The following is a 20,918-nucleotide window of genomic DNA, read 5'->3' on the forward strand; positions in this document are numbered from 1 at the left end:
GATCTTAACAGAATTTCCATTCTATGTCTGGAGCAGCAAAAACAACCGGAAGCAGAGCAGTAGTAACTAAAATAATAATAGTAATAATAAAGACCCAACAGAATTCAATAAAGCAGATGCGCACTGTCGGTTTTACAGGGACTGAGGAAATTAGAAGCCATGTTTGAGTCACGTACAGGATATGATGGTGGTCTTTGGGGCTTTGTTTACCAGCTTGGCCTTGGTGGAAAGTTTTTGTCTTCTTCTTTGCAAGAAGTAATGTAAGCAATCCATCAAAAAGTGTCCAGAAACAAAACAAAACAAAAACCCAGCAGTGCACCAACCATGACTGTAATTGCTTTGGTTTGTTTTTAAGTTTGAGGAAATTAAACATATTATTAGCAATACCACACCAGTGCCATCGAGTCAATTCTGACTTATAGCGACCCTATAGGACAGAGTAGAACTTCCCCACAGAGTTTCCAAGGAGCACTTGGCAGATTCGAACTGCCCACCCTTTGGTTAGCAGCCATAGCACTTAACCACTGTACCACCAGGGTTTCTATTATTAGCAATATGGGCAAGAATTTCGTATAAGCAAGGTCATGGGGCAAGTTAGGAATCTGTGTAACGTTTGCTCATGTATTCTAGTGAACAACAGAACTGTACAGGAGCTGGGATCTCTCTGAGATGCCAGTCCCACCACTCTCTAATATTAGTTCTGAAACAATTGAATTAAAGAGAAGAAGATCAAAATATAAGCTCTGAACTGAGAAAGTATCCTAAACCTGAAGCCAAACTGGCTTCCTAATACTTACCCAAGATCAACTAGGCAAGCAGGCCTCTGTGAAAGAACAGCCACTCACCTCACACAGAAAAAGGAAGAGAATTCTCACAGGTCACAGAAAGGAAGGGAGGGGGGCCATCTACTAACAGAAATCTTGAATATCTTAATCCTGGCCAATACAGGATTGTAGACCAATGGAGATTAAACAATTGCCAAACCACCAATGACTAGTAAGCTGGTAAAGGGTAGAAAGGCCAGATATTTCACTTTGGCAGAATGTTGAGTAGAAAGAGGTTAGCTATCGACTGTTGCTTAACAAATCACTTGAAAACACAGGGGCTAAAACAACAATTTTGTCTGCTGAGGGGCTTAGCTGGATGGTTCTCATTCAGGGTCCTTTATGTGGTTATTACCAGAGATGGTGGCTGCTGTTGGAATCATCTGAAGGTTTCTTCACTCACATCTGGCACCTGGGCTGGGATATCAGGCACAGTGGGGGGCTGGTGTGGCATTTCTCCTCTCTACTTTTCTAGCTTGGTGTTCCTCACAACATGGAGGACTTAGGGCAATAGAATTTCCCAGAGAAGTGTTCCAAGAAAACCAGCAAAAGCTGCAAGGTTTCTTATGATCTAGCTTCGCAAGACCCAGAGCATGATTTCTATTGGTCAAGTGGGTCACAAGGCCAGCTCAAATTTAAGGGAAGGAGAATTAGATTCCATTTCTCAATGAAGAGAAAACCAAAAATTTGTAGCCATCTTTAGTTTACTTCACAAAAACTCTCTCATGGAAAGATGAAGACAGGAGAATAGCAGCTAACAATTATTGAAACAGTGTAATTCAGAGGCAGCTTGCAAATATGACTGCTGATTCTCACAAGGGTCCTGCAAGGTAAATGTTATTATCCTAATTTTACATGTAAGGAATCTGAAGCCCTGTGATTAAGTGACTTGCTGGTCAAGAGGAGGCAGAGTTAAAAACCAAACCCAGTTATGTCTAATTCCAAAGTTGCTGATTTTTTTTTTTCCGTTACAATATGCTATTGTTCATCTATTGTAAGTCTCTCATTTTACAGAAGAGAAAACAATGGCCCCTTAAATGCCTGTGAACTGATTGATTTTTAAAATAATCACTTTTACGGTCAGTTCATTGTTCAATATCTGCTCTGGTCCAAAATTTAACAAATTGATATTGAGCAAAACCCAGACTCTGCCTTATGGAATGCCTTATTAGGGGGAGAGACTGTTTTCTATCCCATCACGGGAGGCTTTTCCTACAGCAGAACCCAGGAGGGGCGTTACCAGTACCTCACTGCTTGATGATGCGATTTCACAGGAGCCTCTCCCATACCCTGGTCCCAGGATTCCCCAAGGCTCTCTCACTCCGTTCTGGAATCAAATTCAAAGTCCTATCACATCAAAGTTCTCTATCACTGTTTTCAGCTCCACAATACTCACTTTTAATAATTAGCATTTTAAATACCTCCTTTAAAATCCTGAAATAAAAATCATACTACTTACATATAAAGTGCAAAAACAACCATAAAACAGGTATAAAAGGAAGATTGTTGTTAGTTGCCATTGAGATAGCTTTGACTCATGACAACCCTGTGTACAACAGAACAAAACATTGACATGCTCGAGTCGATTGTTGCAGCCACTGTGTATTTTGAGTGCCTTCCGACCTGGGGGGCTCATCTTCCAGCACTGTGTCAGACGATATTCTGTTGTGATCCGTACAGTTTTCAACAGCTAATTTTTGGAAGCGGATCATCAGGTCTTTATAGTCTGCTTTGGTCTAGAAGCTCTGCTGAAACCTGTCCACCATGGGTGACCCTGCTGGTATTTGAAATACTGGTGTCATCGCTTCCATAATCACAGCAAGATGCAAGCCTCCACAGTACACCAAACCGACAGGTGGTGGAAAAGAAAAGTATTTATAATAAAATGATATATATTCCAATAAGTAGATGCTTGAACACATCTGTATTAGAAAAAAAGACATACATTATTACTGGTTCTAAAATTCTCTGTGATGAAGGACTGGCTTTTTTTTTATTATTATTATTCATTACAGATTGATACTTTTGTAAAATATAGTAAAAATGTTGTGGCTATGTGGCCTGCTATAGACGTTTCTAAAAGCTTACTGTCACTTAGTGTACTCAGCTGATAGAAGATTGGGAACAGTTGTTGGACCAGCTCTGGTCCACGGACCACACTTTGACTAGCAAGCACTTCATTAGATGGATTAATGTTCACAGCAATCCTAGCAGGTAGGTGTTATTTATTATCCCCATTTTATAGGTGAGGCAATTGAGGCCCTGAGAAATTAACTTGCTTAGAGCTAGGATTCAGATACAGGCATTTCTGCACACTGCCAACACCAGACTTCACAGTCCTAGCTCTTACAGATACAGAATAAGATTTAGTACTCCCGAGGCATGCACAGTCTATCGGAAGAAACAGACAGATAAAGAATGTGACAATCATTTTTTTATCTTGATAAAATTTTTAACATCAAATAAAAATTAAGGGTCAAGACCATTATCCCACTGAAAATGCTTTGGGCTCCCACATCTTCCTCCAGTCAGTCTTTTGGGAATTTTCTCCTTTTACTTCAATGAATAGGACAAATCTTGGAACCATTCAAACCTCCAGTTCTTCATTCTGATTCCTAATCACCCATGTTTTGAAAAGGCCTGGGGGAGGGGAGAAATGACACTCCCATCCCCAAGTTCATCTCCTTTTCGAACAACATTTGTGTCCCTCCTGAAGAAGTGTAGAGGGGGCATGATGAGAAATTAATTAGCGCATCTGTTCTCCAGTTGGCTTGTAAGGAGCTTGTGATCACAAACAACTCATTTAGGGGCAAAGTCAATCTCTCCCCAAGAGGTACCACCCCCACACCATTTGTGACCACACACTCTGGTGTGTGAATCACGTCCTAGGATGAGTGACTGTTGACTCACGACTTCGGAGAGGTTCATATTGAAACAGCAGTTGCCCTAAAGCCTTGGAAAGAAAGCAAAATAAATTTTGAAGGAAATGAACACCATCCCTTTGTCAGCTCTGAGACTGTTACAGCTGGAAAGGGGCCTCACTTCCCTTCTGCAACAGCATCCAATTTTCTCAGCCTCCTGAGGCTCAGACCTACAGCAGCTGGGATGGCCAGCTTCCTGAGTCTTTCCAGCAGCGTGACTCAAGGAATCTAAGAGCTGATTGTTTAAGAGTAACATTTATTGAGCACTTACTGTATGCCAGAGTCCCTGAGTGGTGCAAACAGTTAATGTGCTCAGCTGCTAGCTGAAAAGTTGGAGGTTCAAGTCTACTTAGAGGCACCCCAGAAGAAAAGCCTAGTGATCTACTTCAGAAAAATTGGTCATTAAAAACCCTATGGGGCACAGTTCTACTCTGCAACACATGGGGTCTCTGTGGGTTGGAATCAACTCCACGGCAACCGGTTTGGTTACAATATTCTAGGCACTCTACAAAGTAATCTACGTATACTATCTCATTTTATTCTCAAAATCAAACAATAACTTTAGGTAGGTATTTGCCTTTGTTGCCTAGTGTTGCTATAACAGAAACACCACAGGTGGGTGGCTTTAACAAAGAGAAATTTATTCTCTCACATTCTAGGAAGCTAGAAGTCCAAATTCAGGGTGCCAGCTCCAGAGGAAGGTTTCTCTCTCTGTAGGCTCTGGGGGAAGGTCCTTGTCGTCAATCTTCTCCGGTTGAGCAGCTCTTCAGTGCAGGGACCCAAAGTATGCTCTATTCTCCTGGCTCTTTTTTCTTGGCAGTGTGAGGTACCCATGTCTGTCTGCTTGCTTCTCTTTTATATCTTAAAAGAGATTGACTTAAGATACAACCTAATCTTTTTTTTTACATTTATTTATTTATTTTATTATTGTACTTTAGACGAAGGTTTATTTTTATTATTGTACTTTAGAGGAAGCTCATTAAACAAGTAGTACATATATTGTTTTGTGACATTGGTTAACAAATGTCAACACTCTCCGCTTCTTGACCTTGGGTTCCCTACTGCCAGCTTTCCTGTTTCCTCCTGCTTTCTAGTCCTTGCCCCTGGAGTGGTGTGCCCCTTTAGTCTCGTTTCGTTTTATGGGCCTGTCCTATCTTTGGCTGAAGGGTGAACCTCAGGAGTGACTTCATTACTGAACTGAAAGGGTGTCTGGGGACCATACTCTCAGGGTTTCTCCAGTCTCTGTCAGGCCAGTAAGTCTGGTCTTTTTTTGTGAGTTAGAATTTTGTTCTACATTTTTCTCCAGCTCTGTCTGGGACCCTCTGTTATGATCCCTGTCAGAACAGTTGGTGGTGGTAGCTGGGCACCGTTCAGTTATGCTGGACTCAGTCTGGTGGATGTTGTGGTAGTTGTAGTCTGTTAGTCCTTTGGACTAATCTTTCCCTGTGTCTTTGGATTTCTTCATCCTCCCTTGCTCTAGACAGGGAGAGGCCAGTGGAGTATCTTATTCGGTTGCTCACAAGCCTTTAATGCCCCAGACACTACTTACCAAAGTAGAATGTAGAACGTTTTCTTTATAAACTATGTTATGGTAATTGAGCTAGATGTTCCCTGAGACTGTGGTCCACATAGCCCCCAGCCCAGTTATTCAGTCCCTCAGGGAGTTTGGGTGAAGACACAACCTAATATTATAGATTGAGCCCTGTCTCGTTAATATAACTGCGCTAATCCCACCTCATTAACATCAGAGAGGCAGGATTTACAACACATAGGAAAATCACATCAGGTGACGAAATGGTGGACAGTCACACAATACTGGGTCTCATGGCCTAGTCAATTTGACATACATCTTTGGGGGGGATACAATTCAATCCATAATGGTACTGTGATTATTTTTATTTTACAATTGATTTAAACTGAGGCATGAAGTTATTCAGAACCTGTCAAAAGTCAGAGAGCTAGCGAGTGGAGAATCTAGGGCTTGAACTGGATCATGTTGCTCCAGAGTACCTGTCATCAAGTGTAAGCCTTAGTGAACATTTCATATCGTTCATTCATGTGAGTATCCTTTTGTACATATTCAACACCTGCTTGGGATTCAGCCCTATGCTACAGAGTACAGAGTGTACTGCAAAGAGCATGGTGTCACACCTGGTCCATAGTCCTTGACCTTTCTTACCATCACTCAACTTGTGATATACATTTGATGTCTCTTCACTGACTTTAGTGAAGAACCAATGAGATAATATATCAAAATCACCTCGCACAAGCCAGATCTGTGGCAGAAACCCAACACAAGTTATTCACTCATCCTGCCCCAAAACACACATGAAGAATTCAAGGAATTTATACTGGCATGAATGGAGGTATGTGAAATTTTAATATGGTACAAATGAGAATTACGATGGGAACGTAACGGCAATTTTCATTTTTATAACTCTTCAGAGAAGCCTGTGGCTACTAACCAAAAGTTGGCAATTTGAACCCACCCAGAGGTGCCTTAGAAGAAAGTTTGAAAATCTACTTCTGAAAAAGCAGCCACTGAAAACCCTAAGGAGCATAGCTCTACTCTGACACATGAGATTGCCATGAATTGGAATTGACTTAATGGCAAACTTTTTTTTTTTTTTTTTAAGAATGCCAAGCACCATTTCAAAAATTTTAGATACCTTATCTAATTAAGTTCTAACAAATTCGATGAATTTGGTATTATCTTTCTCACTTAATAGAAGACATCCGGTATGCATAGTTCCGGAAACACGATCTGTGAAAGGCACAGGTTTTTGAGGCATAATTATAGACACTGTTTACCGAGTATCGACTCTGTGCCAGGTACACGAACATATTCTGGAAAAGTCTTACAATGGAGATTATTCCAATTTACGATGAGGCAACGCAAAATGAGAGAGTTTAGGAAATCCAGTGTGTTTCAAAAATCATTTCTTAATAAGGAATGGTCTTATTGATGCTGAGTTTGCACTGTGAAAGTTGAATTGTACGTAAACAGATTTGGTATCTGGTTGGCAGGTGTCTATAATTTCATGCCCTTTCCAAAACTCGTTGCTGTCCCGTCGATTCCAACTCATAGCCATCCTATAGAACAATGTAGAACTGCTCCATAGGATTTCCAGGGAGCTGCTGGTGGGTTCAAACTGCTGACCTTTTGGTTAGCAGCTGAACTCTTAACCACTATGCTACCAGGGCTCCTTCATGCCCTTTAGGTACACTTTATTTTGTTTAGGTATTCTGATGTTTATTAAGAAAAGTACAATTCAAGTATCTGTGTTTCTTCTGGGAAACAGGCTTGAGAGTAAAGGTGGCAGCCATACACATCTGTGAACTCAAAGGCCAAGGGATGGACATGGATAAACTGTGTCATGCACCATACCTGCCAACCAGGTCTATTCAAGCACACAGTTAAGGTGTATTTTGGTAGAAGGATCAGGGGTTCTGCCTTTCTGGTTGGTTTCCCACAGTCTTTGCCATGAATGCCTCACTGAACTCTGAGTAGTGGAATATGAACAATGGGAGTTTTCAAGTCTCACTGCCTAGCTGCAAGGTGATAGATTGCTTTCGTGTGGTCTTTCTAGCCATGGTCTTTTAACTCCCATCCAAGTGGCTGGGTGGGACTGTGTGATAGGGTAATTGTGGCCCACCAAAGGGATTGATCAGTTTGCCATCCCACTGGGCTGGAAATGAGCCACCCCAGAGGTGGGAAAGAGAGAAACCCACCACCACCAAGGAAGAAGAGCCAGGAGCCAGCATGTCCTTCGGACCCGGGATCCCTGCGCTGAGAATCTCCTGGACTCAGGAGACAGAGAGCGAACTGTGATCTTGAAGAGAGTGAGAAGCAGTGGCAGAGACCGAGCAGCAGAGACCTGGCATTAGAGACCCTGCAGCAGGAGATGGCGTGGTAAGCTTCCTGTCTATGGAGAGAGAAAGCTGAGTGCCTTTGGGTAGAGGCGAAGGGCCACGGAGAGGCATGCCTGTAAGCATGGTTGGGAAGAATCTGTCCTGATGGAAAAGCTGTATGTTTGAGTGTTCCTGAGCCTGAATTGTAACCTGTTACTTCCCTAATAAACTCCATAATCGCGAGTATGATCTGTGAGTTCCGTGTGGCCATTGCAATGAATTATGGAGCCCAGCAGAGAAGTAGAAATTGTTCTGGTAGGGACAGTTGATGCCAGAATTAGTAAAGATGGTGAAGAGAGGAGGCATGTCTGACTTCTGCCTCACAGGAATCAGCCTTGGGCTGTTGGTCTTGGTTTTCCTTCCCCTTTGTGAAGTTAGAGGAGGTCAGATCCCTCCCTCATGCCCTTTTTACAGTCTAGCTTTGGTCAACCCAACACATGGATGCCCACCCCCACCAACCTCAGCATAGCAATGCCCAAGCTAACTGAAAATGTCTGACTCAGGAAAAAAATCCAAAAATTGGGTGGAGTCAAAGTTCTGGTGTACCCAGCATATAGCTGAGACTTTGTGCCCTCAGATATGTTTGTTATCTGGCCCATGGCCACATTTCCATGTGGCAGCTGTTTTAGACATTTAGCAAAGCCATAGATAAGGCTTGGTGCTGTCTCCAGGTTGCAATGCTTGTGGAAATATGGTTCCCAGCCATGGGAAATGATGACTGTATTTGGGGAAATAAGTTTTTTTTCTTTCTTCCTCATCTTATTTATCACTCAGTAAAACAAAGCTTAGTTTTTTTTTTTTTTAAAACAAAGCTTATGAGAAAGAACTCTTGGTACACTCTCCTGTCATATGTGTGGAGCCTGGATTTGAACCCAGATCTCTGTGACTCTAAACGCATATGTTCATTTTATATAGCTACACTCTTCTCTGACAATGTGATGTTTAAGCTGAGTTGTGACAAGTGAATAGGCATTTTTCAGATGGGCTATGAGGCAAAAGACATTGGAAGTGGACAGAGCAGTACATTTACGCACAAGTCCCTGAATTGTAAGCTGAAGCTTTGAGATAAGGTAAGGTCACACAGCCCTGTCTTGATTAGGTAAGACTTCCTAAAAGAAGTGTTTGAATGCATTGAAAACCCTCGTGGTGTAGTGGTTAAGAGCTACGGTTGCTATCCAAAAGGTCAGCAGTTTGAATCTACCAGGCACTCCTTGGAAATCCTATGTGGCAGTTCTACTCTGTCCTACAGGGTCGGTATGACCCCGTATATTCACTCATTTAGTAATTCCACAGATAGTTTTTGAGTGCCTTCTGTATGTCAGGTAACATTTTGTCAAATTTGAACGGGACATTTCTTTGCCAAAATATCATTGCTTCTAATATCTAGAATTTCCTCTTCTGCTTCAAAACAAACAAGTCTACAAAATTTGTTTCATTGGCAAAACTAGCAGCCTAAGTCTCCTTAGCTGGCCTTTGAGCGAAATAAACTATAAATATACGGTTATAGGTTAAGAGGCAAGCACAAGGTGACATAAAGATAAGCAGGATGAAATCACAATTATCTCTGGCTGGGTGGGATCTTGACTGTCCTATGATTCAACCTGCTTATGCTGCTAAAGTTCAGAGGTGAAGTCACCTGCCTGTATTGTTACCTTAGTTACCTGTATTGGCTTCCTTCTTTCCATACTCACTGCTAGGGTCTTTCTTGTTTTGGCCTCTTTCACCTGGATTATTACGAGAGCCTTGTAACAGATCACCCTGCCTCCACACTCACCCCTTTCAGTCCATGCCCTGCACCTCAGCACAGGGATCTTTCAAAAAAAAAAAAAAAGAGAGAGAATTTCCTTACTTTGCTCCTCAAAACCATTTGGTATCTCTGAATTGGGTTTGGATTATGCTTCTCAAGCTATGTGTATGTGACTGGTTCCAGATAGTTCTCAAAGTCACAGGATAAACATAGCATCACCTTAGAATGTTAGCTTTACTCGTAGATTAGTAATTAACATTATTTTATATTAAAACAAATGAATGTATTATAAATTAAGATGAAAAATTTGGATGAGGTTCAAGGTTAAATAAATTTCAAAGAATTTTCTTACTTGTAGCAGTTCATGTCAGAACTCCTGGGAAAACAAGTTTATTCTTCTCTGCCATTAGGGTTGCTTCAACGAGAAAAGTTTATAATGCCCTGGACCACAAATAAGTTCCAAGTCCCTAGTCCGCATCTTAATATCTCTGGGATTGATTCGTTCCTGGCTTGACACTCTTTTGTCTTCAGTGGTCCCCTTGAAACTCTACACGCAAACCACCCCACACCACATTTCAAAAAATAGCAGCTGTAGCTGCCAGAGTTCAGTGAAAAAAAAAAAAAAAAGAAACCACTGTAGATATTTCAAACAAGAATGAATTTAATACAGGAAATTAGAGGGTTACAAATTTGTTAGAAGACAATGGAGAACAAAAGTCAGGGAAGCCATTGCCAGTGTTCAGGAAATCAGAAGTACAGGAACTGCAGGAAACTACCACTGATGATGTAGACTGCCTGCCTGCAGTGGTAACGTAGGTGGTTTTCAAGAGGATGCCCAGAAGTTGTAGCCACTGACAAAGCTTTACATCTACTCCCTGCTGAGGACCAGAATAATAGCTTCTGCTCCCCTTCTGCTTTTCAAATGCATTGCATGAATGTGTTGAACCCAGAAACTCTGGGAATAGAGATTTTGGAAAACAGAGTAGCTAGGTTTCCAGCCCCCTGTTAGAAGGGAGTTTTAGATAGGCAAAAATGGTACTGAGTTGCCAGAGACAATCTGGCACAGTTGCCTTCTATTGGGAGCATGCTAAGGGCTGATATGGATAGCATTTTGTACAAATTATCCAAAAACCAAACCAAACCTGTTGCTGTTAAGTCAATTCCTACTTATAGCGACCCTATGCGACAGGGTAGAACTGCAGTATAGAGTTTCCAAGGAGCACCTGGTCGATTTGAACTACTGATCTTTTGGTTAGCAGCCGTAGCACTTAAACACTATGCCACCATGTGCAAATTATCTCTTTTAATTTAATCTGAACATCTACCAATTTAGTTTAATCCTCACAGCCACGCTATGATACAAGTAGGAAAATGAGTCTTGGAGAAGTTTTGTTCATTGTCACTTAGCTGGTGACTAGTAATGAGGCCCTGGATTTGACCCCAAGCAGATCTCATCCTGACACCACGTGGTTATATATGCGCTTTCCTCACTGGTCCACCCGAGCCACATCTACTAATCTTTAAATTTATGTCACTTCCTCTGTACCTTTTTATCAGGCCTCCAACTCCCCCACCCAATACCAATCTTCTCCCACTCCACAGAGTGCACCGTTTCCTCCTTTATTTCCCCCAAATTTGTGTCCTGTATGCAGTGGCATTACTAGGGTTGGTGTCACCCAGTGTGGTAACTCATGGTGTCACCTCCTCCCCCCATGGAACTCCTCTGGTACCAGAGCATACAGAATCCTTAGTAATATTATTTATACTAATGTTACTTGTAAATCGTAATTCCCGTATATCACTCCTTCTTTTCCTTTAATTACTACTTCATTCTCAAAACAGTTATTGATATAGATTCACGAATACTAATTACCACAAAGAGCTGGAGATGGAAAACCAAAAGGGAAGAACATGCTCCGTGTTTCTCAAGCTGAAAGAATTGAAGAAAAAATTCAAGCCTCGAGTTGCAATAGTGAAGGATTCCATGGGGAAAATATTAAACGACGCAGGAAGCATCAAAAGAAGATGGAAGGAATACACAGAGTCATTATACCAAAAAGAATTAGTTGATGTTCAACCATCTCAAGAGGTGGCATATGATCAGGAATTGATGGTACTGAAGGAAGAAGTCCAAGCTGCTCTGAAGGCATTGGCGAAAAACAAGGCTCCAGGAATTGATGGAATATCAATTGAGATGTTTCAACAAACAGATGCAGCGTTGGAGGTGCTCATTTGTCTATGCCAAGAAATATGGAAGACAGCTTCCTGGCCAACTGACTGGAAGAGATCCATATTTATGCCTAGTCCCAAGAAAGGTGATCCAACCGAATGTGGAAATTATAGAACAATATCATTAATATCACACACAAGCAAAATTTTGCTGAAGATCATTCAAAAATGGCTGCAGCAAGTATATCGACAGGGAACTGCCAGAAATTCAGGCCAGTTTCAGAAGAGGACGTGGAACTAGGGATATCATTGCTGATGTAAGATGGATCCTGACTGAAAGCAGAGAATACCAGAAGCATGTTTACCTGTGTTTTATTGACTATGCAAAGGCATTCGACCGTGTGGATCATAACAAACTATGGATAACACTGTGAAGAATGGGAATTCCAGAACACTTAATTGTGCTTATGAGGAACTTTATATAGATCAAGATGCAGTTGTTCGGACAGAACGAGGGGATACTGATTGGTTTAAAGTCAGGAAAGGTGTGCGACAGGATTGTATCCTTTCACCATACCTATTCAATCTGTATGCTAAGCAAAAAATACGAGAAGCTGGACTATATGAAGAAGAACAGGGCATCAGGATTGGAGGAAGATTCATTAACAACCTGCGTTATGCAGATGATACAACCTTGCTTGCTGAAAGTGAAGAGGACTTGAAGCACTTACTAATGAAGATCAAAGACCACAGCCTTCAGTATGGATTACACCCCAACATAAAGAAAACAAAAATCCTCACAACTGGATCAATGAGCAACATCGTGATAAACAGAGAAAAGATTGACGTTGTCAAGGATTTCATTTTACTTGGATCCACAATCAATACCCGTGGAAGCAGCAGTCAAGAAATCAAAAGAGGCATTGCATTGGGCAAATCTGCTGCAAAGGACCTCTTCAAAGTGTTGAAGAGCAAAGATGTCATCCTGAAGACTAAGGTGCGCCTGACCCAAGCCATGGTGTTTTCAGTTGCATCCTATGCATGCTAAAGCTGGACAATGAATAAGGAAGACTGAAGAAGAATTGATGCCTTTATATTATGGTGTTGGTGAAAAATATTGAATATACCATGGACTGCCAGGAGAACGAACAAATCTGTCTTGGAAAAAGTATAGCCAGAATGCTCCTCAGAGGCAAGGATGGCGAGACTGCATCTTACATACTTTGGACATGTTGTCAGGAGGGATCAGTCCCTGGAGAAGGACATCATGCTTGGCAGAGTGCGGGGTCAGCGGAAAAGAGAAAGACCCTCAGTGAGGTGGCTTGACACAGTGGCTACAACAATGAGCTCAAGTGTAACAACGATTGTAAGGATGGCTTGGGACCGGGCAAGTGTTTCGTTCTGTTGTGCGTAGGGTCGCTATGAGTCAGAACCAACTTGACAGCACCTAACAACAACAACAATTACCACAATATTGTAGCTAAAACACCAGAAAATTTGACGAAGTCAGTGACTATAAAAACATCAGGCAGGGACTACAGAAATCACATGCAGATGAAACCACGCAATTCGAAGCGTCATTGTAATTGGGTAATAATGACAGCTCTGACCAGAGCACATTAGAGGGTTCAGAAGTAAATGAGCATAGAGTTTTAGCCTTATAGGTATATTGATACATGTAAGCTGGGCTTACGAAAAATGTTTTTGTTGTTATAACTAACTACAGGGATATTTTTACAAGAAATAATAAATTTCTGCTGGAACACTGCACGAAAATTTTATAGACAGTCATTTTGATGTCAACCCTCCCCCCCGACGGTGACAGCTAGTTTGGTCTGCACCCCTGCACCCCCTTGTGACGCCACTGCTGTATGGACTTCTACCGTTGAACTTGTGCAGATTCTGTGCACTTTCACATTTATGTTTGTCTTCTTCACCTAGACCCTAGGTTTCTAAAAAGCAGAGACCACATCTTTTTGGTTTTGTACTTTCAGAGCCCAGCTTAGCGCCCGACACAGGGTTGCTACTCCAGATGTGCTGGGAGAAGGGGGTGGTGGGAATTAGAACCCTGGAACCAGGCCATAGCGCTTTTCATTGTAGACGGTGCCAGCATCCCATAAAAGCCAAAAAAAAAAAAAGCCAAGCCCCCAAAACCAAAGCAGTTGCCATGGACTTGATTCTGACTCATGGTAACCGCATGCGTTTCAGAGTAGAATTGCTCCACAGGGTTTTTAAAGCCATGACCTTTCAGAAGCAGATCGTCACGCTTTTCTTCTGAGGTGTTTCTGGAAGGGTTGGAGCTGCCAACCTTTCAGTTAGTAGTTGGAATTTAACCATCTGTGTCACCCAGGGACTGCTAATTAACGCAGGAAAGACCAGAAATAAAAATGCTTTCTCATGTCAGTGCATTCATACACAATGTGTGTGTGCGTGTGTGCACATGCATGTGAGCGTGTACACACACACACACGCGTATGACCTTTCTCCTTCTCTACAACAGAAGGTTCCTAGCTCTGATGCTGGACCCCTTCCTCTTACAGAAATTGATCAGCAATCTGACAACTAACTCCCTAGCTAATCATCTTCATGCTGTACTAGGAAAGTGATAATCCAATGAGGTGGATTGACACAGTGGCTGCAACAATGAGCTCAAGCATAGCAAAGATTGTAAGGATGGCGCAGGACTGGGCAGTGTTTTGTTCTGTTGTGCGTAGGGTCGCTATGAGTCGGAATCGACTCGACAGCACCTAACAACAACAACAAGAGAGACGTGTGGTCAGAGCGCTCAGGGATGGAGAAGAGGGAGCCTGAGGGAGATGACAGGAGGCCTCACAAAGCAGATGGTATGTGAGCCAAGGAACCACCAAGAAGAAAAGGGTCAAGATGGGAAACAGAAGAGTGAGGGTTTAAGTCCTTGTTCTACACTCCAGTTCTCTTATACTTTAAAGTGCCTGCCAGAGCAGACTGGGAAAAGTCGATTCGCAGGCAGTGTCATACAAGCTCAAAGGGAATTAAGCAGTCAAATCCCACCCGCCCCCCACACCTAGAATCCCCTCTAAAGACTCGCAGTGGTCTTCCAGACTCTTCCTGCATATCCCTGGCAGTAAAAAAAAAAAAAAAGCAGTAAGGAGTTCACATATTTGAGCCATCCCCTCCAGCCAGTTAAGGAGTTCTGCCTAAATCTATTTCTCTGGCTGTCTTAATTCTGCTGTATGGGTTCACCCAGCACAAGGCTAATTGTTCACATGACATCACCACTGCTCTTTGACCATCATGGATCCCTCTAGACCAGGTTTCATGAGGCCAGAAATTGTGTCTGTTTTGCTCCTGGGTATATTCTGAGCACATGCCACATTGCCAGACATAGTAGACTCTCAGTAAATACTGTGGAATGAGGGAATGAAAGAAGGTGCTCCTTGAGTCGTCTCCGGGTGAAATATCCCCAGTTCCTTCATCAATTTCTTTCTGAAGGGGTTCCTGGACCCCTCACCACTTTCTCTCGGATACTGTCCAACATGTCAATGTTTCTATTAAAATGTGGAGCTCAGGACTCTACACAACAGTCCTAAGATGATTTGAGTTGTGCACAATTCACTGGAATCATAATTTGCCTTGTTCCAAACATTCTTTCTTTATATCTTGTAACTCAAGATCCTAGTAGCTGTTGACCAAACGATTAATGTTCAGAAAACCTTGACTACACTTTTAGGATGTGGGGCCCCTGTTACCGATCCCAGTGGCACTGTCATTCCTTTTTTGACTATCCGATACACTGCCTGATGTAGTGGAAAAGATGCTGGAAACTCAAAACCAAACCCATTGCCATCAAGTTGACTCCGACTCATGGTGACCCCATGTATAAAGACTATAACTGTTCTCCATTGGGTTTTCTTGGCTGCAATCTTTTTACAGAAGCAGATAGCTAGGGCTTTCTTCTGCAGCACTGCTGCGTGGGTTTGAACCACCAACCTTAAGGCTAGTAGTCGAGTGCAAACTGTTTCCTCCACCCAGGACCTAATGGTGCAGGATGGAAGTCAGAAGTCCTGGGCTCTGATCATTGCAATTGTAGTGCCTAACCCTGAGTTCCAGGCTCACTCTGGGTTGTGTTATTCTAAGTGCCTCACACGTGTATTTTCATTTAATCCTTGTTGCAAATGTAGATGATATTTTTACGCACATTTTACAAACAGAGAAATTGAGGCTTAGGGAGGCTAAGCAACATACCTGAGCTAGTCTCTATCATTTAATTGTCAAGGAATGTGTTGATCATTCAGACTCTCTGTGTTTCATTTTCCTCCTCTGTCTACTGGAGATAATAATACTTGCCTTGGAGAGGTATTAGGGCGATTCGTTAAAAGGCTGCGGTGAGAGTAATTATTAAAAACCTGTAAATTTAAAATACATTATTATTAAGTCTCTGGTTTTCCAGAACATGGTCTTGAAACCTAGACTCCAATTTCCTCTCCTTTTTTGTCCATTCTGGGCTGTCAGAGCAGTCAAGGTAACAAATATTTTCTTCCTTTCTCTAATCCTGGACTTTTTACAGATTAAGATACATGGAAGTCCAATTTCTGCCTAACATACATCAAAACATTTATAAATATGTGTTTAGGTTTTATTTATTATTCTTCATTAAATCTATTTCAAGTGAAAATAAACAAATCCACTCTTTACAACTCTCAAAATTTTTCAGTGCCAAACGCGTCTTTTTGCATAACTTTCCCAGCAGAGGGCACTGTTTCTCTATAAAGCAGGTGGTCCTTGTCTTTCAAGTTAGGATCTGCCTGTTTTGGAGAGGAGGGTATGTTTGCCACGGTCCTCAAAAATAAATGTATACCAAAAAATTATGAATTAATAATGAGGACAAGATCCTTTGGGTTTGCTTCACAAAAAGAACTTTCAGTTCGTGTAGAAATGCCACTTTTTGTGTTTGGTGATATTACTGTTGTTTTTAGGTGCCGTCGTGTCGGTTCCAACTCGTAGTGACCCTATGCACAACAGAACGAAACACTGCCCGGTCCTGAGCCATCCTTACAATCGTTATGCTTGAGCTCATTGTTGCAGCCACTGTGTCAATCTACCTCGTTCAGGGTCTTCCTCTTTTCTGCTGACCCTCTACTCTGCCAAGCCTGATGTCCTTCTCCAGGGACTGATCCCTCCTGATAACAAGTCCAAAGTACGTAAGACGCAGTCTCGCCATCCTTGCCTCTAAGGAGCATTCTGGCTGTACTTCTTCCAAGACAAATTTGTTCGTTCTTTTGGCAGTCCACGGTATATTCAATATTCTTCGCCAACACCACAATTCAAAGGAGTCAATTCTTCTTTGGTCTTCCTTATTCATTGCCCAGCTTTCACATGCATGAGATGCGATTGAAAATACCATGGCTTGGGTCAGGCGCACCTTAGTCTTCGGGGTGACATCTTTGCTCTTCAACACTTCGAAGAGGTCCTTTGCAGCAGATTTACCCAATGCAATGCATCTTTTGATTTCTTGACTGCTGCTTCCATGGCTGTTGATTGTGGATCCAGGTAAAATGAAATCCTTGACAACTTCAATCTTTTCTCCGTTTATCATGATGTTGCTCATTGGTCCAGTTGTGAGGATTTTTGTTTTCTTTATGTTGAGGTGCAATCCATACTGAAGGCTGTGATTACTGTTGTTAGCTGTTGTCAAGTCGGTCCCTGACTCATGTGTTACAGAGTAGAACTGTTCCACACGGTTCTCCAGGACTTTTCTTCCATAGAGCTGTTAGATGGGTTTGAACTGCCAACCTTTGAGTTACAAACCGATTGCAAGCTATGTGCTCCACTCGGGCTCCTTTGGCAATATTAGGTTAGGCGATATTAGAAGCTATAGAATGTGAGAATTAGGGCTTTATGGACCATTTAGCCCAGAGGCCACAAAGAAGCAACCTGTGGGACAAACTCAGCCCGTGTTTGTGTTTTGTTTGCCCTGCACATTTGTTTTTCTTTTTACTAGCCAAGCATTAAAAAATCAGGAGATTGCACATAAAATAGAGATCTCTTAGTATTTCTTTAAAACCGGGTCAGAAGATCTCACAATGCTGGCCCGCATGCCTCCATGGCATGCGGAAGGGTGCGTACTTACGAGCTCCCTGCTGTCCCTGGCCTGCATCATTGGTTTATGTCATCTAAAAAATAAGCCATTTGCCATTGAGTTGACTCAGATTCACGGAGATGCCATGGATGTCAGAGCAGAGCTATGCTCCACAGGGTTTTCTATGGCTGATTTTTAAAAATAGATCTCTAGGCCTTTCTTCTGAGGTGCCTCTGGGTGGACTTGAACCTCCAACCTTTTGGTTAGCAGCCAAGTGTGTAAACTGTTTGTACCACCCATGGACTTATATCATCTACCTGGCCCTAAACACATTTGAGTTGGTGACTCTCTGATACTAGTTCAACCTCTTTACATCAAAGATGAGGAAACTGCAGCTCAGAAATAGGAAGGGACTTGCTCAAGTTCACATCACAGGTGCGGCACTGAGACCAGACTAGATTCCAGGTCTCCCAACTCTCAGGGTCATGGTCTCTTCCCACCCCTAATTCCTCATAAATGAAGATTGGGCCTGACTTCTATCCTACGTTAATCAGGAAGCTCCAGCCCTTTTCTCCTCTCTCCCTGAAGGCTCGTGGTCCTGGGCAGGTAAGAGAGGCAGCAGGGAGGTCCCAGACAGAGTAAGGTGCAAGGAGAGGCTTTGGATGGCAGAGAGGGAAGGAGAGGGGAGCACGGAGAGTGGGTGCCTTCCACTGGTCCTCCTTGGGCCCTGTTCTTGGTGACTCCTGCTCTCCCAGGCCCAGTTTCACTTCTCAGGCTACTAGTGTCTTTGGCTCACTGAAAAGACAATGGGGAGCACAGAGTCAGTGAGAGAGAGGTGTTGTTGTTGTTATTAGGTGCTGTTGAGTCAGTTCCGACTCATAGCAAACCTATGCACAACAGAACAAAGCACTGCCCGGTCCTGCACCAGAGTAGAACTGCCCCCATAGGGTTTCCAAGGAGCACCGGTGGATTTGAACTGCCAACCTTTTGATTAGCAGCCATAGCACCAGGGTTTCCTCAAGGATCATATAGCCCAACCCTACCTCCTGCTGCAATTCCTACTTGCCTGCCCCTTGAGATGGCATTTGCATTCTTTGAACTTCCACCCTTGGCTCTAATTGTAGCCTCTGGGAAAGAGAGAACAGCTCTCATTCCTTTGCACGGGGCAGGCAGCCCTTTGGAAGGATGGCGATGACAGCTCCTTTTATGTCTGAGTCTTCTTCTCACCTCCAGTTTACCCCATCCCCCAGCTTTCTCAATGGGATTCTCAAACAGTACACTTTCCAGTTCCACTACTGTCCTGACCCCTCTTTTAATATAGGAAGGCAGAAGTGGACTCAGTATTTATAGAAGCATTTTCTAACAATTAGAGCCATTCAACAAAGGCTCAAGTGGTTGATTAGAGATGTAATTGCTTGTATGCAAATTATGCCTTAAAAAAAAAAAAGAGTATTGGGAGGGAAAAAACTGTTACCTGACGGATGCGCTGGACATCTGTTGTGGCTGCCCAGCAGTCAGTCGCTCCAGCTCCTTCGGACTGGAAGTAAATTCCCTTGGGTGAATTCCTGAGGTCCTTTGGACACAGTCTGACTAGGACTGTTAGTAAGGGAATCTACCCTCCCCCAACCATGGGCTGAAACTCAGCCCTCACTGGGCTGACCCTTCTTTCCTTCCTAATTGGACTTGTACGTGGTTGTAGCTCACTGGTTGCCGCAGGGATGCCTGGAGGAGCCTGTGCGTAGTTCCTGCAAGACCCCTGGGGCAGCTTGCTTCCTTTTCCTGTCCTTCTCTGGTCAGTTCCCAACCTTCCTTTTGAACTTGTGAATTCCCTCATATTCCTTTCTGGTACATACTAGCCAGAAGTAGTTTGTGTTGCTTGCAGCCAAAAAAAAAAAAAAAAACAAACCCGTTGCCCTCATGACCCTATAGGACAGAGTAAAACTGCCCCTTAGGGTTTCCAAGGTGTGGCTGGTGGACTCAAACTGCTGATCCTTTTGGGTAGCAGCCAAGCTCTTAACCACTGTACCACCAGGGCACTTTTGCACCTGAAGAGCCTCTATTTACTTGGTAACAAAATAAAGGAACAGACAATGTTACTGAGAATAAAAAAAAAAAAGTCTCAAAATATAAAGGGAAAAAATAAATGAGTTAATTTTATTGTATGTTATTATATTTACTTTCTGTTGTTTTTCTTGTTAGCTGCTGTTGAGTTGGCCTTCGACTGATGGCTACCCCAGGTACAACAGGCTCGGACAGCTGGGATCCATAGGGTTTTCACTGGCTCATTTTTTCAGAAGTAGATCTCCAGGCTTTCCTTTTTAGTCTGTCTAGAAGCTTCACTGAAACCTGTCCAGCACCCTAGCAACACACAAGCCTCTACTGAAAGATGGGTGGTGGCTGTGCTTGAGGTGCACTGGCTGGGAATCGAACTCAGGTCTCGTGCATGGAAGGTGAGAATTCTGCCACTGAGCGACCACTGTCTCCATTTATTTTCTATGTTATACTTATTTTATTATACATTGTATTTTGCTATATATATGATGAGTATTTTTTATTTTAATTCTTTTTAAAGTAAGGTTTTAATTATAAAATAGGATTTGCTTACTACAAAAATTTGGAAAATACAAAAAATCACATATTACACATTAAAATAACCTGCTGCTGTCGAGTCAATTCCAACTCATAGCAACCCTATAGGATAGAGTAGAACTGCCCCATAGGGTTTCCTAGGCTGTGTTGGCAGTTCCTTGATTACTAACCTGCTCTCCTTTAGTCTTGTTTTGTTCCATAGGCCTGTTTAATCTTTGGCTGAAGGCTGAACCTCAGGAGTGACCTCATTACTGAGCTGAAAGGGTATCTGGGGCCATACTATTAGGGTTTCTCCAGTCTCTGTCAGTCCCTGCTTGTAGCTGGGCACCATCTAGTTGTACTGGACTCAGTCTGGTGGAGGCAGTGGTAGGTGTGGCCCTTTAGTCCTTTGGACTAATTTTTCCCTTGTGTCTTTAGTTTTCTTCATTCTTCCTTGCTTCTGAAGGGGTGAGACCAGTGGAGTATCCTAGATGGCTGCTCACAGGCTTTTAAGACCCCAGATGCTACTCACCAAAGTAGAAGGTAGAACACGTCCTTTGTAAACTACGTTATGCCAATTGAGCTAGATGTTCCCCAAGACCATGGTCCCCACAGCCCTCAGCCCAGTAATTCTGTCCCTCAGGGAGTTTGGAAGTATCTGTGGAGCTGCCATGACCTTGCCTTGTACAGGCTTTAGTGTATCTGAAAGTGTTTCTTTA

The 20,918-nt window shown here is 42.7% G+C and overlaps 1 protein-coding gene across 1 annotated transcript in view; it reads right to left on the minus strand.

Annotated features, from left to right (window-relative positions):
• Window positions 1–19,277, minus strand: part of MYSM1 (Myb like, SWIRM and MPN domains 1) — a 94,578-nt gene extending 75,301 nt beyond the window's left edge. Inside the window, exon 1 of the mRNA XM_049879382.1 lies at window positions 19,106–19,277. Coding sequence (XP_049735339.1) covers window positions 19,106–19,125 — 20 coding nt within the window. The 5' untranslated portion in view covers window positions 19,126–19,277. The remainder of the gene's footprint in view (window positions 1–19,105) is intronic.
• Window positions 19,278–20,918: the final 1,641 nt, after the last annotated feature.

This window comes from Elephas maximus, chromosome 3 (assembly GCF_024166365.1).
Source record: "Elephas maximus indicus isolate mEleMax1 chromosome 3, mEleMax1 primary haplotype, whole genome shotgun sequence".
In the NCBI taxonomy this organism is placed as follows: Eukaryota; Metazoa; Chordata; class Mammalia; order Proboscidea; family Elephantidae; genus Elephas; species Elephas maximus.